Source organism: Podarcis vaucheri (assembly GCF_965113315.1).
Source record: "Podarcis vaucheri genome assembly, chromosome: 9".
NCBI lineage: Eukaryota > Metazoa > Chordata > Lepidosauria > Squamata > Lacertidae > Podarcis > Podarcis vaucheri.
In genome coordinates, this window is record NC_138767.1 from 61336258 (window position 1) to 61362965 (window position 26708).

At 41.5% G+C, this 26708-nt stretch overlaps 2 protein-coding genes and 1 long non-coding RNA gene across 9 annotated transcripts in view; 1 reads left to right on the forward strand and 2 right to left on the reverse strand.

Moving 5' to 3' along the window:
- The window catches only part of CORIN (corin, serine peptidase), a 104422-nt gene extending 101471 nt beyond the window's left edge, over positions 1 to 2951 (reverse strand). The window contains exon 1 of one of the 3 annotated variants that reach the window (XM_082238081.1): positions 2798 to 2951. Coding sequence is in view for 1 of the 3 variants with exons in the window: in XM_082238080.1 (XP_082094206.1) it covers positions 2243 to 2308 (66 nt within the window). In the remaining 2 variants the exon portion in view is untranslated. Of the gene's footprint in view, positions 1 to 1163; positions 1376 to 2242; positions 2459 to 2797 lie in introns of those variants that run through there. The other 2 variants (XM_082238080.1, XM_082238083.1) reach the window with 2 other exon arrangements.
- Positions 2952 to 3071: 120 nt separating this feature from the next.
- LOC309540980 lies at positions 3072 to 9455 on the forward strand. Its single transcript, XR_014223600.1, has 3 exons — positions 3072 to 3223; positions 6750 to 6825; positions 9082 to 9455. It is a non-coding gene; the product is annotated as an uncharacterized lncRNA (long non-coding RNA).
- A 1954-nt stretch (positions 9456 to 11409) lies between these two features.
- NFXL1 (nuclear transcription factor, X-box binding like 1) overlaps positions 11410 to 26708 on the reverse strand; it is a 73283-nt gene continuing 57984 nt past the window's right edge. For all 5 annotated transcript variants that reach the window (XM_082238099.1, XM_082238100.1, XM_082238098.1 and 2 more), the window contains 4 exons: positions 22805 to 22909; positions 18956 to 19042; positions 14006 to 14059; positions 11410 to 13746 (listed from right to left, as the gene is read on the reverse strand). In XM_082238099.1, the coding sequence (XP_082094225.1) occupies positions 13573 to 13746; positions 14006 to 14059; positions 18956 to 19042; positions 22805 to 22909 (420 nt within the window). In that variant the 3' untranslated portion in view covers positions 11410 to 13572. The remainder of the gene's footprint in view (positions 13747 to 14005; positions 14060 to 18955; positions 19043 to 22804; positions 22910 to 26708) is intronic.

The following is a 26708-nucleotide window of genomic DNA, read 5'->3' on the forward strand; positions in this document are numbered from 1 at the left end:
TTGGACCAGATTGCTTGAAGAGTTATGGATCCAAGCATCTGGGTATCTGAAGAAACCACTTGTTTGTATGAGGACCTGAAACTTCAGTCAAATGCAGGAAAGCGGCAGCAAGTATGTGGCCTGAGCATACTTTCAGCGCAAGCTTATACTTGTCTCCTCAAAAGAAAATGCCATTACGCTCAGTGGAACTTACTCCCATGTAACTGAATAGGATTTCTCCCTTACTTAAGTGCAAACCTCACCAAACTCTGCGGAACTTGCTTCTGAAGACGCCTGCATTGTACCATATTTCTTTAAGGTCCTTTGTGGTTCAGGAGTGTATTTAAGCATTGCTGTTAGACTAGTGTACTGTGATTGGAAGCAGTTAAATGTCAAAACCAGGTGGTGCTTTGCAGGTCCTTTCCAACCTATGAGGTTTAAGGTATTGATCGGGAACTATCTGTTGCCAACTTAAGTGGACATAAGCGGCTGGGTGAAAACAAGCGCTAACAAACTCACCCATTTCCTGCTTTAGTTTGCTTTGCTACGTGTAACTGTTCACCTCTTAGGAAATTAGGAATTACTCTTGTTGCTGACTCTCTATTGGAAAGAGAAGAAAAAGCGGACTGACACAAGACTTACATAAATCACTTTGTATTCTGAAGGCGCTACGGAAATAGGGAACACGATAACCCCTTTGCTTTGTTAAACCCTGGATCCACACTCACTGCGGGTGAAGGTTTGGAGAGAAAAGGCCGATTTTGGAAAGACAACGCTACAAAAGAAAAGCCAAATATCTCAGCGGATCAGTCCTCCCAAAGAATTACCGTAAGTGAATTGGAGAGGAAGAACGAGCAAAAACTAACTCAGGTAACAGATCAGGTTTTGTTCTGATCTCTTTGTCCCACTGAAGAAAGGAAGAGTCCAGACACCACGGCTCCTGTCTACAACCAGCAAACTAGTAAACAAAATTCTCCTTAAAACCCGTCCCCTTTTCCTAAGGCAGTCCCAGCAGCTCCCGTGCAGCCGGGGCGCAATGCGCAAACCTGTTGCAGGAGCTACTTTGTCCAGAGACTTCACCGTGACACAGTAAAAAATCAGTTTGTTTCGTATTCCCCCCCCCCCCACGCTTTTCACAGACTAGGCTATCTATGTTTGCAACTGCTGTAGCAGGACAGACGTACCCAGGGACCGCAGCTTTCCAACAGCGACCTGCCCAACTGCTTTGGCTAATAACTGGACCTCCTGGTGGCTTGCTGGTTTCAGCACCACCAAAAGACGCGCGGCCACTTGCCTCCCCACGAGAAGCGAAAGGACGGAGGTGGGATCGGGAACCAATCGCGGCTTCTAGCCGGCCACACCACCGTCCCGTGTCATTTCTGGATACTTAAACGTGCCCCAAAGGCCTCCTACCCGTGTGCTTGAGTGTGTGTGTGTTTAGATGGACTGGCAGACGCACCAACTAGGGATAAGTACAGGACGACGCAGCGAAACCACTTCCCGTTAGGCTACTGATTAATTAATATTTGTTTAGTTTGCAAGCGTTTGGCGTTTATTCCTAGAGTCAAGATAAATAATGTCTCCAGCAACTGGCACGGTAACCTCTCGCTTCAAAATAGAGATTGGCTAGGGGAAGCGTGTTTCTAGGCAAATAACTCCCATGGAAAATCGCTTTCTTCCTCCTCCTCTCACGGGCCCATTCCAAACATTACCGGGCAGCAGATTCTGGCTTCCTGCGAGCGTCCACTTTCCAGCGTCCAATCTTTGTGAGCTTTCGTACTACACGCGGTCAAAGTTGCATTCACACTTTAATTTTTAAGCGCGCGCTTCAATTGCACCGTGTGAAAGCGCAAAAGGCCATCTTTATTTAATCTGGAACAAGTCCCGCTTTTATAATCTACTACACTCGATTCTATAATCCCCACACCCGATTAAAAACCCCACTCTGGGCATAATGAAGAGAGAGTGGAGGAAATCCACCGTTACGTGTTGACCCCACCTGGGGTCAGAGCGGCTTCAAAGGCGCGAGTAACTTACCCGCGATGTTTGAAAAGAGAAAGACAACAAATAAGCAGCAGTAGTAAAAGGGCATCGCTTCAGGCTCGGGCTCTACCGGGAGAGCCTTTCCATCCGCTGCCGCGTACGCGCACCAGCAGAGCGCGCGAGGCTGCGATCCTAGCATTTTCCTAGGAGGGTTTTCCTTCCCCGGCTGCCTGTCTCCGTCTACCGCGTTAGGCTCAAGTGGCCAAAGCGTTCGTCTTACCCGCTGATTGGCAAGGACTTGCCGGTAGCGCTCTTCTTCCGGAGGGAGCGGCTGCAGCGCCAACATGCTCCGGCTCCTTCGCCACCTTCCCTGGCTACGGGTCTCCTCTGGGCGCCTTGGCTGCAAAGCGCACCGTCACGGCTGCGGAGTGCCCCCGCGGTAGGTAGGCAGGCAGGCAGGCAGGCTCCTTCCGAGTGGGGGTGGCTCGGCATTTTGTCCGTTCAGCAATCCACACCCAACCCCTCCCCACGATGATCGGAATCAACTCCAGGAGAAAGCCACCCATCGCCCCCCCCCCGCCCGCCCGCCCTTTCTCTTTCGGCAAGGCAGCCAGCATCGGAGGAAGAGGCGAGCCCGGGGAACCTGTGCCAAAGGCGCAAAGGATGAGAAAGGGCGCGCGGAGATGGAGAGCTGGAAGCCACCCCGTCTTCAGGGCGCGCACCTACCCGCACCCCAAAAGGGACCCCGCGAAAGGAGAGCAGGAGGCTGTCACAGATCAGCCTTAAAAGCGACGTGGCTCTCTCTGCCTTTGTCCCTCGCACCTTTGCCGCGTACCTGCTGCGCGCCTTGGGCGTCTTCAGTCGCCAAGTTGAACCTCGAAGCACCGGCGCCAGGGAAGCAGGAGTTTCGCTCCGGCTAGCCTGTCGAGAGCTGGCTGTTCCTTCGTCCACCGGCGACCCTGCGGAAAGAGACGACTCAATACCCTCCTGCCCAGCAGCACCCCCTTCTCCTTATGAAACAGTATTAAGTTGTACTTAGTACGAGTTGGACGTGGCGAGGCTTATATAAATCTCTTTCAACAAAAGTTTTCTTTCTTTCTAAAAGCCAGCTCCCGTGGTGGAATGCCGCTGCCTCCGATTTTAGCTGCAGCAGAGAAAATACTCTGAACGCAGGTAGTGGATAGATCTCACGGACCATAAGGAGATTAACTACAAAGTGAGGACTGTTCATGGTTTTTGATAGTCGCTTTTAAAGTTCTCAGTAGCTTCCTAACAATCGCATAAAAGCCACACCTTGTCTTGCTTACTGACACTTTTGTAAGAGCCGGGGAGCACAACATTTCGGACCACACAGCTTTCTTCCCCACAGTAAATTCTTTGCTATTGAGGTTGATATATGGAATAGGTCTAGGATGCTTAGGAGTTAGTGCCTGCACATATTGCGCACTCAGTTCAAATAGGATTAAAACAGTGATTGACAACTTCTTTGACAGACGTACCACAAATTAAATCCAAAGTTTAGCATGAGTATGCATTTGGTTTAAGGTATTTGTATGCCCCTGATGTTGGGAAAGATGGAGGGCACAAGGAGAAGGGGATGACAGAGGACGAGATGGTTGGATAGTGTCTTCGAAGCTACAAACATGAGTCTGACCAAACTGCGGGAGGCAGTGGAAGACAGGAGTGCCTGGCATGCTCTGGTCCATGGGGTCACGAAGAGTCGGACACGACTAAACAACAACAACATTTGTATGCCACTCTTCATAATATTTAGGCCACAGTCATTGGCGCTCTTCAAAACAAAACAAAAAAATAGGCCACTTAAAAGTAACAAATAAATAATAAACCGTACAAACTGAAACGGTGACTGAAGCATAAATAAATTCCAGTGTCTTAAAATATAATGCAGTGGGCACTAGGTGAGTCTCATTCAGGATAAAGTTATGCAACCACAGTGCCACAGATGAGCAAGACTTGTCTGTTGCTGCCTTCTTAGCCTATGACAATGGTGGCGGCACTGTGTCCCAGTGGAAGATCTTAGTGCTTGGGTTATTTGTGCATATGTGAAAGACCTTATGTAGCTCCCTATGCTTTGGGAATGTTTTGCCTTTTGTCTACTGAATTAGGCAGCAAGTACCAATGAAATTCGCGATGGGGTGAGCTCCCGTTGCTCAGTCTCTGCTCCTGCCAACCTAGCAGTTCGAAAGCACGTCAAAGTGCAAGTAGATAAATAGGTAGCGCTCTGGCGGGAAGGTAAACGGCGTTTCTGTGCGCTGCTCTGGTTCACCAGAAGCGGCTTAGTCATGCTGGCCACATGACCCGGAAGCTGTACACCGGCTCCCTCGGCCAATAAAGCGAGATGAGCGCCGCAACCCCAGAGTCAGCCACGACTGGACCTAATTGTCAGCGGTCCCTTTACCTTTACCAATGAAATGCTGGATAGGCAGGCAGAAGTATAGGTCCAAATCTTTCATGACTTGCACCCTCCTGCAAATGAGATGACTTCTCAGAAGCATCACTATGAACTAGCTACACAGAGCGACAATAATACAGAAGGTATACAGGCCAAAGGCACATAGGACAACTGTGTCAACCTTGCATTATTATGGTTGTATGAAAGAAAAAACTGAGGAGTGACCACACCTGCCTCCCAGAGTTCTTTGCTCTCCTGCCTCCATCACAGGACGAGATAATACCAACCCATTCATGGCATCAGGAAACGACACTAATAAGTATTTCAAATGCTTTTAAAGTTACATTGAAGTACAGGCAGCAACCATTTTAGGCATGTCTAATTATGTGCACAACTGTGCACGTGCGCATCACACTGAACCTGGAAGTGACCCAGAAACATCACAAAAAGAGGCTGAATGGAGTGTTTGCAGGCTTTTTCAGTGGAGTTTCAAATTTACGTGATTTCACTTAAACACGACATGCCTTGGAACGTAACCCGTGTAAATTGTGGGTTTCCTGTATTGCAATGTAATCTTGAATATATCTAAGAGTGAAAATTTGAACATTGTAACCATAGGAGCCAACTCATAGGGGCCAAGGGGTATTTGCCCTCTGCCAATAAAACATTTGAGGGGGCCGGAGGCTCCCAAAGTTGAAGGCCATTGCCATTCAAATTGTCTGTGCACCGCGTCATGTTTTCTGATTATGCAGGGCAGGGCTTACTTGCCCCCCCTATTTTATTTAAGTTGGTACCCCTGATTGCAACTGTGCTATCATATTAAAATCTGAAATGGCATGCCTGTTTCTTCACACCTCCTGGAGAACATACACTCATGAATGGGGTATCTTACTGTAGTGACCCAGCTCCTACCCCAAATTTTAAAAGGTACAGTGGTAGGCTTCAATATGACATGGAAAATAAGGATCTGTCCCCTTTTACTATATAGTTCCACAGGGAAAATAAGCCACATTAATCTTGAACGATTCTTTGTGTCCTTTGGAGACTCCTTAAGAGAAGGATAAATATTGACTTTGAAAATGTTCATGGGGAAAAAATGTCATTTATTAACATAGTTTCTAACTTTATTCTCTGCATCGTTTTTCTTCCCTGTCAGAACTGTTGACAAAAATGTCAAGAACTGCAATTGTACAGGATAACACTTAACAGGAGGAAACACTTTAGTAATCTGAGATGACTTCTGGATTATCCATCTTGTTCAATTTGCTCTTCTATAAACCCCATATGGAACAGTGTTGACCATTTTATAATCCTAACCAGCATGTAATCCTTAGATAATTTGGCATACAGTAAATTACATGGCTGTAGAAAGCAAGGGCTTGAGAGTTCACAACCACCATATTGGTTCTCAGGGTTGGGAAACAGCTAGTCTGCAGGGCACATGCAGCCTGTAAAACTGTTTTTAGATTATGAGTATGCTCTTTGGAATTATAACACTTGAAATGTAGTTAGCTATGGATATGACCCAACACCAAGACAGCAGCTAGCCCAAACATATCAAGACACATACACATCAGTCAATATAGGTGCTGCACAGTCTACCTTGGAGGAGTCCAATGAACATCCTATACAGTGGTACCTCGGGTTAAGTACTTACCGTATTTTTCGCTCTATAACACGCACCCGACCATAACACGCACGTAGTTTTTAGAGGAGGAAAATCCGTAGGCATGCCACCCATAGGCATTTCCTCCATAACACGCACAGACATTTCCCCTTACTTTCTAGGAGGAAAAAAGTGAGTGTTATGGTGCAAAAAATACGGTAATTCATTCCGGAGGTCCGTTCTTAACCTGAAACTTTTCTTAACCTGAAGCACCACTTTAGCTAATGGGGCCTCCTGCTGCCGCCGCACCGCCGGAGTACAATTTCTGTTCTCATCCTGAAGCAAAGTTCTTAACCCGAGGTACTATTTCTGGGTTAGCAGAGTCTGTAACCTGAAGCATATGTAACCCGAGGTACCACTGTAGTCACTGTCTACATGCTCTGCTTACCTACAATGAATGAGTCATAGGGGAAGGAGACAACAGAAAGTACAGGAAGAATGCTGTGGTCACAGTAGGTACTGTAGTAGTGTTACTGACTCAGTACTCATACTGCACATCACTTCTGGCATTACAGTGATAACTTCCTTGCATGCCCCCAAAGCCAGGACATTCCCATGCTCTCAAGTAAATAATGCCTCCTACGGTTGTAGTGGGATAATACACTGTTCTGACCTTTGAGCTCTACTGCAACACCAGCTGTAAAACACAGGATGACTTATTAATATACCTTTTTCCCCAGAAAAAAATAATATACCATTATTTTTCAGAAGCACCCACATTTAAAAGATATTCAATTTCCAGGGCTCATCGAATTGGAACCGAACCAACACAGCTACTTTACAGGTAGAATTCAATTGTATTTCTGGCTCCAGATAACCAATAACAAACAACGTGTATTAATAAATTATGTTGTAATCACCTTTTTTTTTTTTTTTTGATTGGAACGTTAACCAATATAACTTTAAAGCATACTGGGGAGGGGAGTAGAATTTTCTAGTACTGAAGTCACCAATTAAAACCACAAAGTGCTTGGAATTTGTGTAGCCGTGTGACATTGCCAAGCTCAACTGTCCATAAATGGGAAGTTTTTAAAAAAGCAACCACCCAGTCATCACTTCACTATGTTGGCATTGGCAGGCCATTCAAGGTGTTGTTTTTCACCTTTACATCTCAAGCCCCCTATATTTAAACATGTCCCCCATAAGAACTACCCCCTTCTATTAAGAACAGATGGAAAAGCCTTTCCCAGGTTGTCTTATGATACACTCCTCCCTTGTGGGTGCAAACTATCTGGAATTCCCTTCATAGAGATATTACTCTCTAAAAGAGGCTAAAACCTTCAATGTTTACTGCATACAAATCCAAATACTGTACATTTAAAGTCCACCACTACTTCTTCAGGAAGAAAAAAAAAGCAAAATTAAAGATTGTGTTTTAGGTCTTTCTCTTTTTTAAACAAGCGGCATGGAATTCTAACAGAACCATTATAATTTCAACTTAATTCTGCCAATGGAAAGTATTTCTATTTAACTGTACCTCTAGATTCTCCAGCCCCATTTTAGAGTAAGATAGTCACATTTATTTAAAATATTTTTAGCCCACTCTTCATCAACAAGCGACCTTAGGATGGGGCACAACAGCTCAATATAAAACCACTACAAAACAATATGCCATAATTCAGTATTCTAGGATTCTATCAAAAGGCAGATAATTCACAGTCGAAACAAATAACCAGGTCCATTAGCACTAATACCCCGTAGGCCTTCGATTAAGCATTCCTCCTCTACTTGGACTATGTTGCCTCTTTTGTACCTGGGGTTATTGGTGCCACCCTCACAATTTTCTCATTGTTCTGTACTCCAGCTTTCAACTGTCTGGCAAAACTACAATGATTTGCCATTCCAAAATACAGTGGTACCTTGAGTTACAAACGCCTCAGGTTACAAATGCTTCAGGTTACAAACTCCGCTAACCTGGAAGAGTTACCCCGAGTTGAGAACTTTGCCCCAGGATGAGAACAGAAATTGTGTGCCAGCAGCGCAGCGGCAGCAAGAGCCCCCATTAGCGAAAGCACGCTTCTAGTTAAGAACAGTTTCAGGTTAAGAACGGACCTCCGGAACAAATTAAGTTCGTACGTAGAGGTACCACTGTACAACCGAGCCTTTTATAATGCATGTTTGTAAATGAGGCAAGTACTGCCATGGCAATATATTATACCAAGATGTTGTTTTGACTATTTTTCTTAAAGCTGCCTCAAGCCTATTTTGATGAGACAGCACAGAAATGTGGTGGGGCCTGCCAAATATATGTTGCAATATGTTGCTCCCTCTGACTGATCCTGTTCCTCCTCATCCTGGAAAAAAGAGATAATTGGGGTGCCACAGGGTTCTGTCCTGGGCCTGTTGTTGTTGTTCAACATCTTTATAAAATGATTTGGACGATGGAATTGAAGGAATGTTCATCAAATTCGCAGACGACACCATGGACGCTTTAGTTGAGATTCCCACATTGCAGAGGGTTAGACTAGATAACCCTTGGGTCCCTTCCAACTCTACAATTCTATGATTCTAAAGTGTGGGGAGCCTTTAGCCTTCTGACATTGCCGAACTACAACTTCTAGCCACTGGGTTCCTCACTCCTGCCAGATACACCAGAAGCTCACAGCTTCTTATCAGCCTCCTTTTGAGTTTTTCTGTTAGTTTGCAAAGTCATATACTTTTGCATATCTAGCACACTCCAACAAAGTACAAACTACTGTACTACTTTGTTTTTGGGTGGCCCTGTTCTGTTCCTAAACCAGTAGATACTTGACCACCAAATTCACAATTGGGAGAGAATGATACATCAGTAAACAACAGGTGAAGAAGACAGTTGGCATAATCACATTTCAAATACTTACTATTGCAAGAGGTTCATTAGCTGAAGAGGAGACCTGAACTTCTGGCTGGGACAAGAGAGTCAAGTTAAAAAGCTGAAGCATATATAACTAATATACAACATCTACATGAAACTGCTAAGTGGTGTCAGCTGGAGATTTCCAGTATGTTATCAGCAATATGCTGACGACACACAGCTGTTCCTTCTCCTTTACATCTACAGGTGTGGCCATCAGTGGAAATGCTGAAACAATGTCTTTCCTCAATAGTGGACTTTATGAGAGCCAATAAACTGAAGCTCAATCCAGACAGGACTGAGGCACTGTAAGTGGGTGGATCCCTAGACTGGATGTGTAGGAAGTGCCCTGCTCTGAATGGGGTTATACTTCCTCTCTAGTAGCAAGTGTGCAGTTTGGGTGTACTGCTGGATCCATTACTGTCATCTGAGGCTCAAGTGGCTTCCGTGATGCAAAAGCCCTGCTGGTGGACATTGGGTGGCACTGTGGTCTAAACCACAGAGCCTAGGGCTTGCCGATCGGAAGGTCGACGGTTCGAATCCCCGCGGCAGGGTGAGCTCCCGATGCTCAGTTCCTGCTCCTGCCAACCTAGCAGTTCGAAAGCACGTCAAAGTGCAAGTAGATAAATAGGTACCGCTCCGGCAGGAAGGTAAACGGCGTTTCCGTGTGCTGCTCTGGTTCGCCAGAAGCGGCTTAGTCATGCTGGCCACATGACCCGGAAGCTGTACGCCGGCTCCCTTGGCCAGTAAAGCAAGATGAGTGCCGCAACCCCAGAGTAGTCTGCGACTGGACCTAACGGTCAGGGGTCCCTTTACCCTTTATCTAATCTACACACTCATCTGGACAGGGGCAGCCCAGCCTCTGTTGTCATGTGTTGTACATTGGGCCAACTTTGATGATGATTCAGAAACTGCAGGTGGTGCAGCATTTGACAGACTGAAGACATTGCAAGATGGTCTAAGCATAGAAAACCAATTCTGGCAAGACTGTATTGCCTACCAATTAGTTTCCGGGCTCAATTCAAAGGGCTGGTTTTGATTTATAAAGTGTTAGGCGGCTCAGGGCCCTGATACCTCAAGGACCACCTGTCCCCACATAAACCAAACCAGATCCTGCATTCTGTGTGCCCTCTCCAAACTCTATCCAGAAGTGGCAACACAGGAATACAACTTTTTCAATGGTGGCTCCATGCTTACGGCACTACAGCCTCTTTCAATGGGTTCTTATATACGTGTGTGTGTTTAGCTTTTACTTTGTTTTAGCTTTATATTAATTAACATTTCTGTATTATATTGCAAGTCTCTCTTTACATTATGTAAACAAAAGTGACTAATAATTCCAATAAAGAAATAAAGTGTGAATACAGGCAAAGTCATCTGGAAAATCTGCAAATTTGCATGTTTACTGAATGAAAAACTGAATAATCTAGATAAGCCTAAATGATTCAACCTTTAGTTCTAAGTGTTTTTGAATAAAAAGCGATGTCACAAGTAAGTATAGGGGTAGCCAAGCTGGATTTAGGACTAATGTGGAATATTTGGACTGAGCTCTCTTTCCAGTTTAGACTATTGGCCATGCTTACTGTGTTGTGAATTACTACCCCTCTCCCCCACTTTCTTGAAAACTCGTCACAGGCCTATCTTTTATTGTTATTTGGGTATGTAAAACATACAACTGGCAAACACACAATACGATACCTGCAAGACTACTGATTTCCTCTTAGCTTCTGCTTATCCAGCTCTAACACAGGAGACTCCTAAATTTAGAAAAATGGAATTCTGAGATGTGTAAAATTATAAACACATGAACACATTTAGATTTACTTCTTTTCATATAATTTATTCTGCTAGCTTTGAGAAGCAAAAGAGCTACTGCTGTAAAAGAAAACCCCATCTAAATGAGCACTATCCAGTCAGTTCAGCACCATTGCCCCAAGATAGCATAGCTCATTCAGTAGAGCATGAGACTCTTAATCTCAGGGTTGTTGACTCCAGCCCCACACGGGGCAAAAGATTCCTGGATTGCTGCGGGTTGGACTAGGTGGCCCTCGTAGTCCCTTCCAACTCTACAATTCCTATGATTTCACCAGCACTGTTCACACACATTCAACTGTGAACTTTATATACTGTAGCTTAGAAACGTTATCAAAAGCTGAGATTTTCTAGATGCTATATTGAACTGAATGCCCAGTACAAAAATATGTTATTTCATGGTGCGGAAGACCTGGTGGCAGCCATAACATTGAAATCTGCCACTCCAGAATCTCAGGAAGTGGTCTTTCATATCCTGTGCAAACTGGGGTCTTTCCAACTGGTGATGCCAGAGACCAAATCTGGTATGTTCTGCGTGCAAAGTATATAACTCTGCTAATTGAGCTATGCTCCCCTCTCATTCATATCAAGAAATGGCAAGTGATTCTGAAGGCCTTACCCCACACTGAAACTGTGCCTGCTTTTCTCATCTTCCACTCAGCTGAACATCCAAAACATTAAAGGAGCAACTCTCTTTCAAATGAAGGTACATTTACACATAAACAAAGACAAATGTTTTAATACAAGTGCTGAAGTAGCGAAAACCTTTTAGCTTTCCAGTTATTTGTGTTGAGAAGCTAACAAATCTCATCAACATTCAAACCAAGAGAATGCTGATTTACTAACACACATAATACATAGTAAGACTCAAACAGGTATCAGTTTTCACACTATTTATCTACATTGACAGACGGATTTTCTCTTTTTTGCTATAACAGTACAAAAATAAATGGCTCATGCTAACATATCCTAAAAGTGAAATCTGACAACCTAAGGTGATATTAGTATCAATTATTCATGTGGCTAGGAAGTGAGCTACTGACCAAGTTAGAATTCTTAAAATGTACAATTGCAGGATGGATTTCTTCAAGTTACTTTCTTAAATCAATGGAAAAACAAAAATAACTGTACTCTTTAGTAAATATAACAAGTCCAAAGTTACAATATTTTGTGGTTTTTCCTTTCCAAAGAACATTTCAGAATCTGCCAGCATACATCTGATCAAAATATCCCTGAACAGTAGATATATTTATCTTATGTGTAATCATCATAAGTAGCTAAGACCCACTGCTGGAAATATGTGAAAATATCAATTTCAGATTATTTGAAGGTATCCAAAAGGCATTCCTACCAGACTTCACCTGGGATGTTTGCCCAAGATTCAGGGCCTGGATTTAGGTAATTCTTACAAAGACCAAATTTAGACAGGAAATTAATAATCAGTAATATTTACTTAGCATTTTAAACACTAGCAAGCAAGTCAGAAGAACTTGCACTCCCTCATTTGATGCGACAATAGTCACTATATAATTAAATACAAAAGTAGTTCAGGAGTAAAGTTTATTGTTGACTTTTGAAGGGGTGAAAGCAAGGGTGTCAATTTGTAAACAGAAACAGTGAACAGGTTAGCTAGGACATTTGCTACTTGATTTGATATTTAAATTCCAGCTCTGAGAGCATCTGCTTAAGACAACATTTCATATTCTTCTATGTATCTGCACACCTGAACTAATAATGAACTTGCCACATGTACATACACTGTTTTCTAAATTGTGAATGCCACTTTACACACAGCAAACACAGCTACGAATTTATTTGATGTAAATTTTCTTCGAGAAAGCTTCATTTCAGAGGGAGAGCAATATCCTTAATTACTATTTTCTTTTTACTAGCAAAAAACAGAACTTGAAATAAAAGGTAAATAAAATCGACAACTTGCATATGACCAGGTTTGCAAGAGGTCCCGGAGAAAAATCTGACAACTTCCCTTTAGAAATATGTTATTCAACAAAAAATGTATCTTGGAGGTACAGAACACCCGTATTGTATTTTAAAAGATACGTTTGACAAAGTATGACTAGAACTGCTCAGCATCAAGAACGGCTTTATGGTTTATTCTGAAGACCCACATTAATATAGCTAAGATGAAAACATTAAAACATTGTCTTCTATTCAGATAACAGCATGATTCACAACCCAGTCCTTGCATATGATCTGAACCAAACAAGGCTGCTTTTTCATGCAAGACTGTGCTGTAGTGTGCATGTGTGCTATAGGAACTACATCTTACGGGATCAGAGTTTCAAGCATCCTCCAACAGAGATTAGGCATGGTCATCTGTGACAGTATCAAACCATCCATTTCTTGCTTTCACCTGCCAAGAGGTTAAAAATGACTGCACAAACCAAGTGCTCATCTGATGCACACGTGGAATAAAACAAATGGATATTGACAGGAATGGTACTCGGTGGTTCTCAAATTAGACTTTAAAAATATAATCTGGCACAATTGCTCAGCATAGTTCAACCAACTATACTGTAGAACTTTCAATCGAGTCACCTCAATATTTTAAATTGATTTGGGAGCAAAGTATAGGATCTGGGGTTGGTTCTAGCTTTCTCTAAATGAACAGGAAAATTATAACAAACTACAGGCAGCAACCATATCAGGTGTGTCCGATATGTGCACAACCGTATTGTGCCAATCCCGAACTGACCCAAAAACATCACAAAAAGGGTTCAACAGGGTGGGCGGCCTTACGTGGGCCCCACTGACATGCCAATCAGTCGCTACCTGTACAACTGAACATTAAATCCTAATTTATATCACAGCATCTTAGCAGTTAGCTTTCTATAATCATATTGAGGTGTTTTGAAATGGAATAGTTTAGTCATTGTAGGCTATGAACCACGCAAACATTACAACAGCAGCTCCACATACTGGCAACACAATCATGTTCTTATATTTTTGCCATGCAGATAGTTCAACTTCGACCTCGTCCTTTTTTCTCTTGTTCTTCCGACGACCTTTCAGCCTGTTCTCAAAAGCCTCCAGCTCAGCCTGGATAGGAGGAAAGCAGAAAAAGTTATAAAAATAAATGTGGCAAAAAGGGGGGGGGTCATCTTTTTTTCAACTGTGTCTTAAAATAGTGCATATTAAAACTTTATACGCATGGTACAATAGTACTGTAACTAGAATTTTGTGAGCTCATCATTCTGCATTCAGTTGCCTTCACTGAAATTTAAGCAGCCCAAACGGCATGTAGGATTATAGTCCTAGAGTTTTCCGCACTTTAAGAGAAGACTAAGTTGGTGGGTACCTGTTGCCTTCGTTTTTCCTCTTCAAGGGCAGCTCTGGCCTCGGCCTCTTTAATCTGTGTGCATATAAAAATAATAATGCTTAGCACATAATAAGCTGCAACTTACTAATTGCCAGGGGCACCAACTACAGGGAGCTCTGGGTGCCTGAGCACCCAGAATTTTTTTGTTGTGGGTGCTCAGCACCCAAACAAGGGCCCCCGATGCACGTGACCTTGGAACACGACTTCCAGTGCCACCGGAAGTTATGTTCTGAAGCAGGGGGGTGCACATGAGGTCATGAGGTCACACCACAACATGACGTCATGAGGTCACACGCACTGGGAACCCATAACCTGGGGCCCAAGTTTGCTCCCCTGTTAATTGCTGGAAGTAGCATTACACTTCTGCTCATTTATTTGTTATTCTTACACTGCCTTTCAAGGCCTTGGCCCTCTTAAGGCTGTTCACAATTAAAATCGTAAAAGCAATTTAAAACTTAGGATTCAACGCTATGAAACGATCCCACACAACACCACGGATCAAATATAGGACAGCATCTGGATTCAAATAAAGGCAGTGTGGAACAGGCAAATACGATGTGGCTGAACACATCCAAAGCTGCACATCTCTGAAGGGAACTCCAAAGTGATAGGGCTGCCATTAAAAAAAGCCCCCACTCTTGTACCTGTACCTGTTATTTATATGAACTGCAACATATGCTATTCCCTGGGGTTCATGTGAATATATGAGATGTCCCTATACTGAGTTAAGCTAGACTTGAATTGTGTAGTCCACAAACAGCTCTTAAAAGGTGCATGTGGAGGTTTTCCCCAATCACGCTACTTGAGATCCCAAATATTGTGAAACACGTTGTTATCACTATATTATGGACTCTTACTCCTTCAAGAAGTCATTGTGGTGCGCTTGATGAAATTTTGAGTCGTGAACTGTTGTAAGGAGCAGAGGCCAGCTGACTAGGAACCTCATTAAGCGGCCAGGAGAAAGTCACCAAGCTCTGAACTACTTTGAGACAGACACTGTAAAGCAGTTAGGTGTGTGGTTTTTTGTTTTTTTAAAAAATGCACAGTATTATAAGTGGTGTATGGTATTTTATCTATTTCTGTTCCATAAAATCTATGCACCGCTTGATTAAAAAACAAACCAACCTCAAAGTGGTTCACAAAAAGATAAAACAATAAAATGGGGGGGGGGGATTCCAATACTTTGAAAGATGCAAAATGTTAAAATACCAAAAAACAAATTAAAATTCACCTCAACTTTCTAAGCATCCGGGTAGGCTTACAAGAATTGTTTTCAGCAGGAGCTGAATACAGTACGGTGAAGACACCTTTAAATTAAATAGCTTACATTAAACTACACGGTATTTTAAATGGTGGGCCTGTTATTTTACACAACTGAAAATTCCCTGCCCAGCTTCACAGACACAATAATATTTAGAGGCTTGTTGCCTCCCCTTATACATCCCAAGGCAATCATCAAGATCTTCAGGATACAATCAGTGAAATATCATATAATGACATCAAAGAAGTGGGCCATCTCAGTGGTATAACCCAGCCTCTGGAACACCTTTCCATGTGCAGTTTTTTGGAGGGGGTAACGGTACTTCCTTTCCCATGCCCCTTTTTACGCAGGATTTCCCTGGAGATTTACCACACTCTCTTGTTTTTGCTAGTGTGCAGAAACTTTTCCATTGCTTTATTTTGTGGCAAGTACTCATATTTTGTAACATCTTTTGTAAACCACTTAGGAACCACATATATTGAGCTACATTAACAGTAGTAAATAAAGAGAAAACATCTGCCCTTCCTCTGGCAAGGAAGCTCATTTAGTTTCAATTATATATTGTTTTTCAAGTACCATACACTTCACACAGGAACTGAAAGCGCCTTTGGGTTTCAGTAATTCCAACTTAACTGAACAGAAGCAAACTGTACACAAGCAGAAACAAGAGCACAATTGTGTGCTATAAAAAGCCATGAATAGTACAGTGGTACCTTGGTTTAAGAACAGCTTAGCTTATGAACAACTTGGATGAAGAACGCTGCAAACCCGGAAGTAGGTGTTTTGGTTTGTGAACTTTACCTTGGAATGAGAACATGTTTCGCATCCTGTTGAGTGTGTTCCACTTGTAAATTGAGTCCCCCGCTGCTATGGGAAAGCACGCCTTGGTCTAAGAACGGACTTCCGGAATGGATTAAGTTCGTAAACCAAGGTACCACTGTATTGACTTCCAAAACTTTCCCTCACATTCTCCTTCTGTCTCATAGTTCTCCTTCATTACATACCTTTAGGCGTCAGGCAAAAATGTTTCTCTATCACCATGCCTTGGGCTGATTAACATTCTATGGCCTTTATAAAGTGTTTGTGGGAGTGGGGTATAATTGTTTTGTTTTATTTTATTATGCATTTTGTGTTCTCATTTTTTATTTTTATGTTGTGAACCACCCTATATTGTTCAGATGAAGAGTGGTAAAAAATTTTTAATTTATCATCATTGCCATATCTGTCGCCCTCTTTCCAAACCAAACTAATGCTATGCTTGCAGACAGACTGAAACATTTCCTTTTTCACATTCCAACTCTTTTCCATCTACAAAATACTGACAGTCTCCCGTCATACACCTGTACTAGGACTCCCCTCCATTCATGCATAATTTGCATTTTTACAGTTTTTCCCACACCCATGCTCAGGTAGCCAAAATTACACACGTGACTTTTTGCCCAGTTTTTTTTAGTTAGCCAATGGCCATCAACTGGGCATAATAAATTGTTCAAAAACATGATAAAAAACAAGACACCCAGCCTTCTACACTACACCAATACTAACAAACAATAGTACATTACATAAAGGAAAGGAAATGCTACAAATATTTGTAGTTTAACTCTGTACTTTTAACTCAGACTTAGCCTCCAGCTTCCCCCCATCCTCTTTCTTTCATCCCCATATTCATCACATTGGCAGTCAACCATGTGGGATTTGGCCCATTACTTTTTAATAGAAAGGACTGCAGCTAGGAAACTGGCTAAATAAAATATGATATGATGGGTCTGGGCTGTCAGTAGTAAAACCAATATATCTTATTCTCCCCAGTCCTTTTTTTGTATCTCAGCCACTTTACTATACAGTGGTATCTCAGGTTACATACGCTTTAGGTTACATGCGCTTCAGGTTACAGATTCCGCTAACCCATATTACCTTGGGTTAAAAACTTTGCTTCAGGATGAGAACAGAAATCATGCTCTGGAGGCGCAGCAGCAGCAGGAGGCCCCATTAGCTAAAGTGGTGCTTCAAGTTAAGAACAGTTTCAGCTTAAGAACGGACCTCCGGAACGAATTAAGTACTTAACCCGAGGTACCACTGTACATACATTTCTATCCTGGATAGCTATACAGAACTGCACTTCAGCACTCTGGCTGTCCACACTGATACCAGCGCTCCTCCAAGTCAACTGCCCTCTGAATCATCATGATCTAACTGCAGAAGGAAAGGTATTCATTCCTGTTAAGGGAATCACTCTTTTACACTTTGGATAATTAAGTTTTGTTACGTACGTGGAAGAGAACTTTCAACATCCAGTCTTGAGCAGAGGGGAGATGTGTTATATGTATATTAATGTCTGCAAACACTTCATGGAAATCTAAATCCAGAATACGTTGCCTCACCAGATCTATGGCTTTCTTTTCTCTTTGCATTACCAAAAAGTCAGGTGGAAATCTTATTACATTCTTTGCATATTATGTTTTATCAGTGTTGCACATGCTCTTATCTGTGTAAGCACATGTGGCTTTCGGCTCAATGCCTCCTGAAGATGCCAATTCTTACATCCCTTAACAGAGTTCCTTACTTTAATGTGTATTTTTTAATGTTTTTATGTATGTTGGAAGCCACCTGGAGTGGCTGGGGAAACCCAGTCAGATGGGCGGGGTATAACAACAACAACAACAACAACAACAACAACAACAACAACAACAACAACAACAACAGGATGCAAAATTGGCATCAGAAATGGCAATATTCAAAAGTGGTGAAACATGTCAACTTCCCAGGACACCCTGTAAGTGACCTTTGACTAGTTATCCTGGGTCAAGGAACTAAAAGGGACATGGCAATATGAAACAACTTAATTATAATACACCACGTCGTTCAATGTGATCACTTCTGGACTGAACACAGACAAAAATATTTTGGCACACTAAGTGTATTTGCTTACTGATGACAGGATGTCTGTGTTTATCAGCAGCTGCTTTGTGAATTTCCACTGTTAATTATAAAACCTTAGTTGTCTACCCTTTTCTGCATGTTGTTTCTAGTTGACCCCGCTGTTTGTCATCCCTCTCCCCAACTCAGGATAACACCATGTATCTAATGAAGGGGACTGCAGTCCGCTTATGCCAAAACAAATTTCATTAAAGTGCCACAAAACTCCTTGTTCTTTTTGATGCAACTTGCTCTCATATCCAGCCAAGTAGTCATCAAGTGGTAAGAGATCAAGAGAAGCATGTGCGCACACATGAGCATTAAACTAGTTATCAGATTTTTGGAACTTTAAATAGATGTATTCATTACACTATCCTAACTTCAAATTAACAAACTGAACAAGGCAGGGCAACCCATTTCATGCCCCCTGGGCCCCAACTGAATGAATGTGTACCTTCTTCAAGAAATATTCCAAACTGGGGGGGAAAGGTAGGAAGCAAGAGACATAAGCAACATTATTCTAATACAGCACGTGTAGAGGCTCATAGTATTAACAGTTTATCATAAACAGCAAGGCAAGATGACAAACTTTCCACAATACATAAAAAGCAAAGTTTAACATGTAACAGCTGTTGAACAGGGAACATCGGATTTAATTGCATTCTATTTCTTGCACAATAATTTTAGAAAATAACTCTGCATGAGTCTCTTGAAGCAATGAGAATATATTGCAACCACAGAAGGAAAATTACCTCAGAAGCTTTCCGTTTCATTTCCTTGCACACAGTGTCACATTCTAACGTAACTAGGTCTCCTCGAACCTTACTGCACGGCAGCTCCTAGAAGCAGGGTCCAAACAAAATATATTATTTTTCTTCATTAGCCTGATCGCGAAACACACACGCCTAAACACTGTTTCCTATATAATCGAAGAATCCTTCTCTTGTCATTTAGCTTGCAAACCATTTTTTCCCAGTAGTAAAGGAATTACAAATAAAAACACTCATCACGAGATACGTTCACACCATAACCAACATTTATGTGACAAGTGTTTTGTAAATACGACATACAGTGGTGCCCCGCAAGACGAATGCCTCGCAAGACGAAAAACTCGCTAGACAAAAGGGTTTTGCGGATTTTGAGCTGCTTCGCAAGACGAATTTCCCTATGGGCTTGCTTCGCAAGACGAAAACGTCTTGCGTTTTTTGCAAGTTTGTTTCCTTTTTCTTAACACCGTTAATACAGTTGCGACTTGACTTCGAGGAGCAACTCATAGAATGCGGTGTGGTAGCCTTTTTTGAGGTTTTTGGTGATTTTTGAAGCTTTTCCAAAACTTTTCCAACACAGTGCTTTGCAAGATGAAAAATTCGCAAGATGAAAAAACTCACGGAACGAATTAATTTCGTCTTGCAAGGCACCACTGTACACTCTTGTAAACTACTTTTGGAGGTGGACAAATGAATAACTTCAAAATAAGCTCAGGTGGTGGGAAGTTACTGCCCCCCTGATGTTAAGGGAACAAGGCAACTATACCTTAAAAGAAGTGGAAGAGGAGGGCAAATGTAGAAGCAATAAAGGTAAAGGTAAAGGACCCCTGAACGGTTGAGTCCAGTCAAAGGCGACTATGGGGTTGCAGCGCTCATTTCACGTTCAGGCTGAGGGAGCTGGCGTTTTTCCACAGCCAGCTTTCTAGGTCCTGTGGCCAGCATGACTAAACCACTTCTGGCGCAATGGGACACTGTGACAGAAGCCAGAGCACATGGAAACACCGTTTGCCTTCCCGCTGCAGCAGTGCCTATTTATCTATTTGTGTTGGTATGCTTTGGAACTGCTAGGCTGGCAGAAGCTGGGACAGAGCAGCAGGAGCTCACCCCGTCACATGGATTCGAACTGGCGACCTTACGTTTGGCAAGCCCAAGAGGCTCAGTGGTTTAGACCAAAGCACCACCCGTGTCCCTGGGTGCAGTATAGTACGAGCCCAAAGAACACAACAAAAAACTACTTTCATGTGTGAAGTCATTTCTTGAAGTAGCACAGACACTAAACCTTGATGTTCTTGCAAAAAACAACAACAAACCAGTTAAAGGACTGAGGATAAGCCACTGGTTTGTACGTTTCCTTCTTGGAATGAATTGAACCAGTATACAGTTAAATAATAAACCTATAGGAGTATTTACCACAGTTAAGATGTAGCTAGGATACATCTTATGTTCTTTTTAATAGTCTCTGCATTCATGAGAACACACTACATTAAGAAAAAGTCCTACTATAAGTACTATCTCATCAATTTTGATACCCAAAATAGGACTTAAGGGGGGGGGGAGAGTGCCAAGGAATCTCTCTGTCACAAGACTTTAACGCTTTAGGTTACGAATTACATAAATCAGATGGTTATAAAATTCAGCACAATCCTACATTTCATTGAGATTTGAATAGCTGCTTTTCTTTCAATAATAAATGAAATTAGTTAAGCATCTGATATCTAGTTCAGATTGTTTTAGATGGAAATTTGTAAGCCGCCCTGTGAGTCTGCTGGGTAGGAAAGCAAAGGTAAAGTAGACTTTTCCAAAATGTACTTCTCACCACTGAACATTTAATACATGGTAACTGACTATTCACATAACACAAAGCAACAGTCCAGTTGTCTTTCTAACCAAGCAGAGTTTGTTGAAGTGCTAATGAGCAATGAGCTTTCTCTTCATTGCTGCCTGGCTTCAGAACAGACTTGCTCATTTTTTAAACCACATTTCTCCCGACGTCCAAATTGGGAAACTGAACTTTAACTAGGAAGCCTGGTCTAAATTTGGGCATAAAGGGAGTGCTTGAACTTGTCTTCATGATTTCTTGGACTGGGGAATTTACATCTGAAAAATACATTTTTCAAGGCATGTATTCAGAGTTTAACCTTGAGAACCTAATGAAAGCAATAACTGTACTACAAAGACTAAGAGGTTAAAGGTTTCCCTATTGATCTATTTTTTAGATTTTCTTTTTTTTATGTCATGTGGGTGCTCCTTCTTTGAATAAGAAACTCTTCTCTTCACATACTGAAATTACACAACTCTTCGCTTCACAACTCCAGCCAAGTATATGCCTTTCTCACTGAAGTGGATAAGCAAGCCAAATTCAGAATATTCCATTAGCCTTGTTACAAACACTAATAAAGAGATTAAAACTCTTTTGTGAGTGAGGAGCTTTCCCTGGTAACACCAGTCTAAAATACCCACATCTCTTTGGGTTGATCCAGCCAGTGTTCAACACTTCTATGTCGCATTGATTTGAGTGGTGAAGCTAAACTTAAATTCTCCAACACGGAAATGGACTTACATTTTGTGTTCTTTATTGTGCATTAACCAAGCAGCTGACTTTCCAGCATTTCCTATATGAGCCTTATATTTGATAGAAGGTGCTGCAATTAACACGAGACGTTTTAGGGACAGGCTCTAATCAGGTATGTGTACAAAAAAGATAGGGGAATATGAAAGCAGACATATATGTAAGAGAGAGAGAGATGGGTCCCATGTTGAAGACATGGATTATGTGAGCATCTCAGATCCCAAAAGATGACGTTATACGCTATTTGTTTGTTACATTTATAAATTGCGTTTCCTCAAAAAGCCAGACGCTACTTGTGCCAAGCAATTCTTCTTTTTCAGAAAAGGGTTATTAAAAATGAAACTTATTGCTTTCTGGCAAAAAAAATAATAATGTCATGTAAGAGGAAGTCATTTGTCCATTATACTGTCTGCTTCAGGGGTGATGATGACACCACAGTTGCGCTGAGACTACAAGAAAGTCTTCTGTAAAATGCATTAGGGATTCACAAGTTTAACAACTGTTCTTGATCCAGTTTTTTATGTAATTAAATATGCCTTTTCCTGATTACTGACCAGGAAAACGTATTTCCTCTTCTTACTCTGGACTAGTCATACTTGAGCTAAACTATACCGTATATTTCCCAGGATAGTTCTGAAGTCTGAACACATTTAATTCAATTAACTGCGCAATGATTTCTTTTAAGGCTATGATATCTAAGCAACCATTTTCACTCTAAAATCCCCTTGTGTTATAAAGGTAGAAATTCCATAGTATTTGCCCCATTTCAGAATTATATTTGCATCACTGCAAATGGGAATTTTGGAATTCACATTAGGGGAAAAAATTGTTTATCCATTTTTCAGAGATGATTTATCAAGGTGGCTCACATTAAATGTTAAATTATTTTTAAATAATTTCAATATCTAAAACGTAAAAAACTAGCAAAAGTTATGTGGAACTAGCACCCACTGTTATATCTTAGACGTCAGGTAAAGACATTTTTATTTTCTCAGATATTTTAAAAACTGGAAGGATATTGCGTCTTAAATACCAAAAAGTTTTCACTCTGCCATTTAACTGATACACAATTTGCGCCCTCAGTTTGTTGATTTTAATAGTTTTATCCTATATAACTTACTGCTTTAACACATACCACGAATCCATCCTGGGTCAGATATTATGAAGAGTGGTATAACAATATCATAATTTTTTAAAAATTGAATAAAATTATCAATCAAATCTTTTAATAGAAAAGTACAGATTTCAGAAGAGTATGAAATTACCTTTTTGAGTCTCTTGCAAGGACACCTGACTTTAACCTTCTGGTTGCAATTCTGAGGACAGTCGGAAGAATGACAGATCTCTTTACATCGATGACCACAGGACAACTGTAACATGGGGTGGTGGAAAGAAAATGATACTCTGAAATTGAGCACCAGTACGACTCCTGAGTGGTATTTCAAGACTGCTAAATAAATGCTTTGTTACTGTTGACTTGCGTTTGCTCCTTACATATTTATTCTGCTCCTAATCCTTGAAGATTTTGGAAGCTATGATGCAAAGATACCTTCTATACAATTAATGCAACAATTGCATTTCTGTCTTGTCATTTGTCATGCTTTATCTAGCATGACCGCTGTTCAGAATGTAGTTGCTCAAATGTTGCAAATGTCTACTGGATTCCAACATCAAAGATAAGCAATCCGGCTCCCAATTCTGCACTCACCTCAAACGTGTCTAACCTATACAGTTGTACATTGGAAGTGAAACAAAATCCTTTCCTGAAGCCCATTCAACTTCCAAAACCAAAGCATGGCTTCTGATTGGCTGCAAGAAGCCCTTGAGTATCTCCCCACACCATGGCACCATCTCAGGACTTCCTGCATTCAGTGAGAAGGACTGAAAGGGCTTCTAACATTCCTTAAACCTGCACATGTTCGCCCCAAATGCCTGAATGTGGGCATTCTGGGAGGATTGCGATAAAGCATCCATTATTTCCAGTATGCTTTTTCTAAAACTGAAGTAACAAGTTTTGTTTCTCAAAACTATGAAACAAACACGAAGAAAAAAAACTGTAAGCACTTTCAGATACTTTTAAAAGAGTATTTTTAAAAAACAAACAAACTCAGAAGCAAGGACCTAAACTTTGCATTGGAGTTCATGATTTATAGGGATGATTTTGTTTCCTGTAGGTTGGGGAGCATTTTTTTATCTGGAGAGCCTCATTTTTAATGTGAATTTGCTTTTGCAGACTGCTCTTAGGGGGGAAATGTCACAGGGGCCATAATTATTTTAATATTTAGGATGTCTGTTTTTGACATTTTCAGTTTGCTAGTAAATGTATTTTTACGTTAATAAATCAAGAAGACTACTTGCATTATACAATACATGATATAACCAAATGTATAACCAGATGGGGGTATATAAATGCTTTCAAGTTCAAATTTATGTTTAGGTATCAGCATCTGCACATTTATCCAACAAATTTTTAATACAGTGATTTTTGCTTCCATGGGCCGATTCAAACAGGGTCCTGAGCACACATGCAATAGTCAGGTGGATACAGTGGAGCACCCAGAATTCAGCTCAACATGCTCCCACACAGTGCATGTAAACCAGGACAGACTCCTTCCGCACTGAGAGGTAAAGTGGGTGGCCAACAGGGATTATGGGATATCATCCCCAGTGTGGCTTATCTGATACTTAAGTTAATATCTTTTTGTCACCACATAAAGAAAGACTTTTCTATTCTCCTAGGATTTTTAAACCATCCATTACTTCTTGGGAGCAATTAATTTTAGCTGAGTTGCATGAGTAAAAGTACCATATTTTTCGCCCTATAGGACGCACCTTTCCCCCTCCAAAAATGAAGGGGAAATGTGTGTGCGTCCTATGGGGCGAATGCAGGCTTTCGCTGAAGCCTGGAGAGCGAGAGGGGTCGGTGCGCACTGACCCCTCTCACTCTCCAGGCTTCAGGAAGACATCCGCAAGCCTTGGGAGCCCGGCGGGAGTTCCCGCTGGGTTCCCAAGGCTTGCAGATAGCAGCCTGTTCTGGGGGCTGGGGTCGGGGGAAGCCTGGGGGGGAAATACTTTTTTTGTTTATCCCCCCCCCCAAAAAAACCTAGGTGCACCCTATGGGCCGGTGCGCCCTATAGGGTGAAAAATACAGTAATAATAATTTATTATTTATACCCCGCCCATCTGGCTGGGTTTCCCCAGCCACTCTGGGCGGCTCCCAACAGAATATTAAAAGCACAATAAAACATCAAACATTAAAAACTTCCCTAAACAGGGCTGCCTTCAGATGTCTTCTAAAAGTCTGATAGTTGTTTATTTTCTTGACATCTGATGGGAGGGCATTCCACAGGGCGGGTGCCACTACCAAGAAGGCCCTCTGCCTGATTCTCTGTAACCTCACTTCTCGCAGGGAGGGAACCATCAGAAGGCCCTCGGTGCTGGACTTCAGTATTATATTATATTGTATTAATTGTATTATTTATATGCTGCCACTCTGGGCAGCTTCCAGCAAAATATAAAAACAAAATAAAACATTAAACATCAAGCATCATTCTCAAATATTTCACCATGACTTTCTAAGTCAGCCGTGGTTTTTGTGTGTGGCTTTTTAAAAAAAATGTAATGCTAACATTTTCTTATAGCAAGCTTTAATTCACATTGTTTGGAACTTAAGCATAAAATAATATGACTCAAATCACATGCCACATTCGGCCCGTCAAAACAATATTCTATTCACTGCTCAAGAAACAAGCATTTCTCTGACATACTGTGTGCCTTATACAGTATATTTTTATAGCTTTACATCAAAGTGATAAAAAGCAAAATAAATACTCTGAAAGAGCACAGTGTCTAATAACTTAGCAGTAGGCTGGTTCAGATGCCACACTAAACCATAGCTCAACAATATGACAATGAGCCAAGGCTCCCATGAAGCTTACACATTCCCCACATTTGTATTTGATCCATCTGATGATTGGGGAAAGGGTGATTTGTATCTCCATGAGGGCGTTGAGGTTTAAACCTCTCAGTCTACCCTATCCCTGAATGTAGACAAACAATCCAACTTCAAACAATAGTTTATGAAGATACTTGCTTTTTTGCTAACCACAGTTAAGAATAAACACAGTTTAGGGTTCAGACAACACACTGAAAATGTGGTTAATGCAAGCATGGAGAGCGACTAGGTTGATTCTCATAACACTGGAACACAACTACTGCCTATTTTTATTTAACAATTTATACGCTGCATTTTAGGGTGCAGTTGCCCATTTAAGGTGATGGGACAAAATGTCATAAAATGCAAAATACTTACAAAACATAATACCACCTAATTAAATTTACGTTACACTGCCTTGAATTCCATAATAGCAAAAGGTCAGCAATAGTTGCTGCTTCTATAAACTTTCTGTTATAGGACACTGAAAGTTTTGCCTCTGGCAGCATCAAAGTTTGCTTGATCCCTAAAGCGAAAGGGAGAGGGACGCTAAAAAGGTATCATTTGCACCAGAGAGTGAAAGCTCCTTCTTTGCTTAGTACTACTGTAGCCAAACAAATGTCTCAAAACCTCACATTTTTAAAGAATTATTATTATTATTAAATTTTTAATTGGATTGTTTAAATAAATAAAAATGTAAATGCTAAGTTTCTTTTAAAACTTAAAACTAGGTTTATTTTAAATAACATGGAAATAAACTTAGACCACTCTTGCTTTTAAACGCTAGCCTCGTAGCTATAGGGAGCCAGGAATTCCATGCAGCTGCATGAGCGTGTTAGTAGAGGAAGTGATGGCTCCAATAGGCTTAGGGAGGAAAGCCTTCTATTGTAGCCTAGTTGTTACAGAGGTGGATGATATTCCTGGCTGGCGAGGGGAAAACTGTGGCTAGTAGGGAAAGGGTCTACTCAGTTGCAAAAACCTTATTTATTTCCCCAGGCTTTAAGATCTGACCTCTTTAATTTGTCCAAGCCTAACTGCTAGGGACAGGGAAGTGTGTGTGTGTGTGTGTGTGTGTGTGTGTACGCGTGAATACACAACTGTGGTGTGTGCTTGGTGACCATGACCGTTTCTCTGGTTTGTAAATCTGCCCATGAGCCCCAAAAGGTTGGTGACCTCTGGTTTAGAGATTAACAAGTGTTTTGCTTTTCTCCCCAAGCGCTAATGGGAAGAGTTAA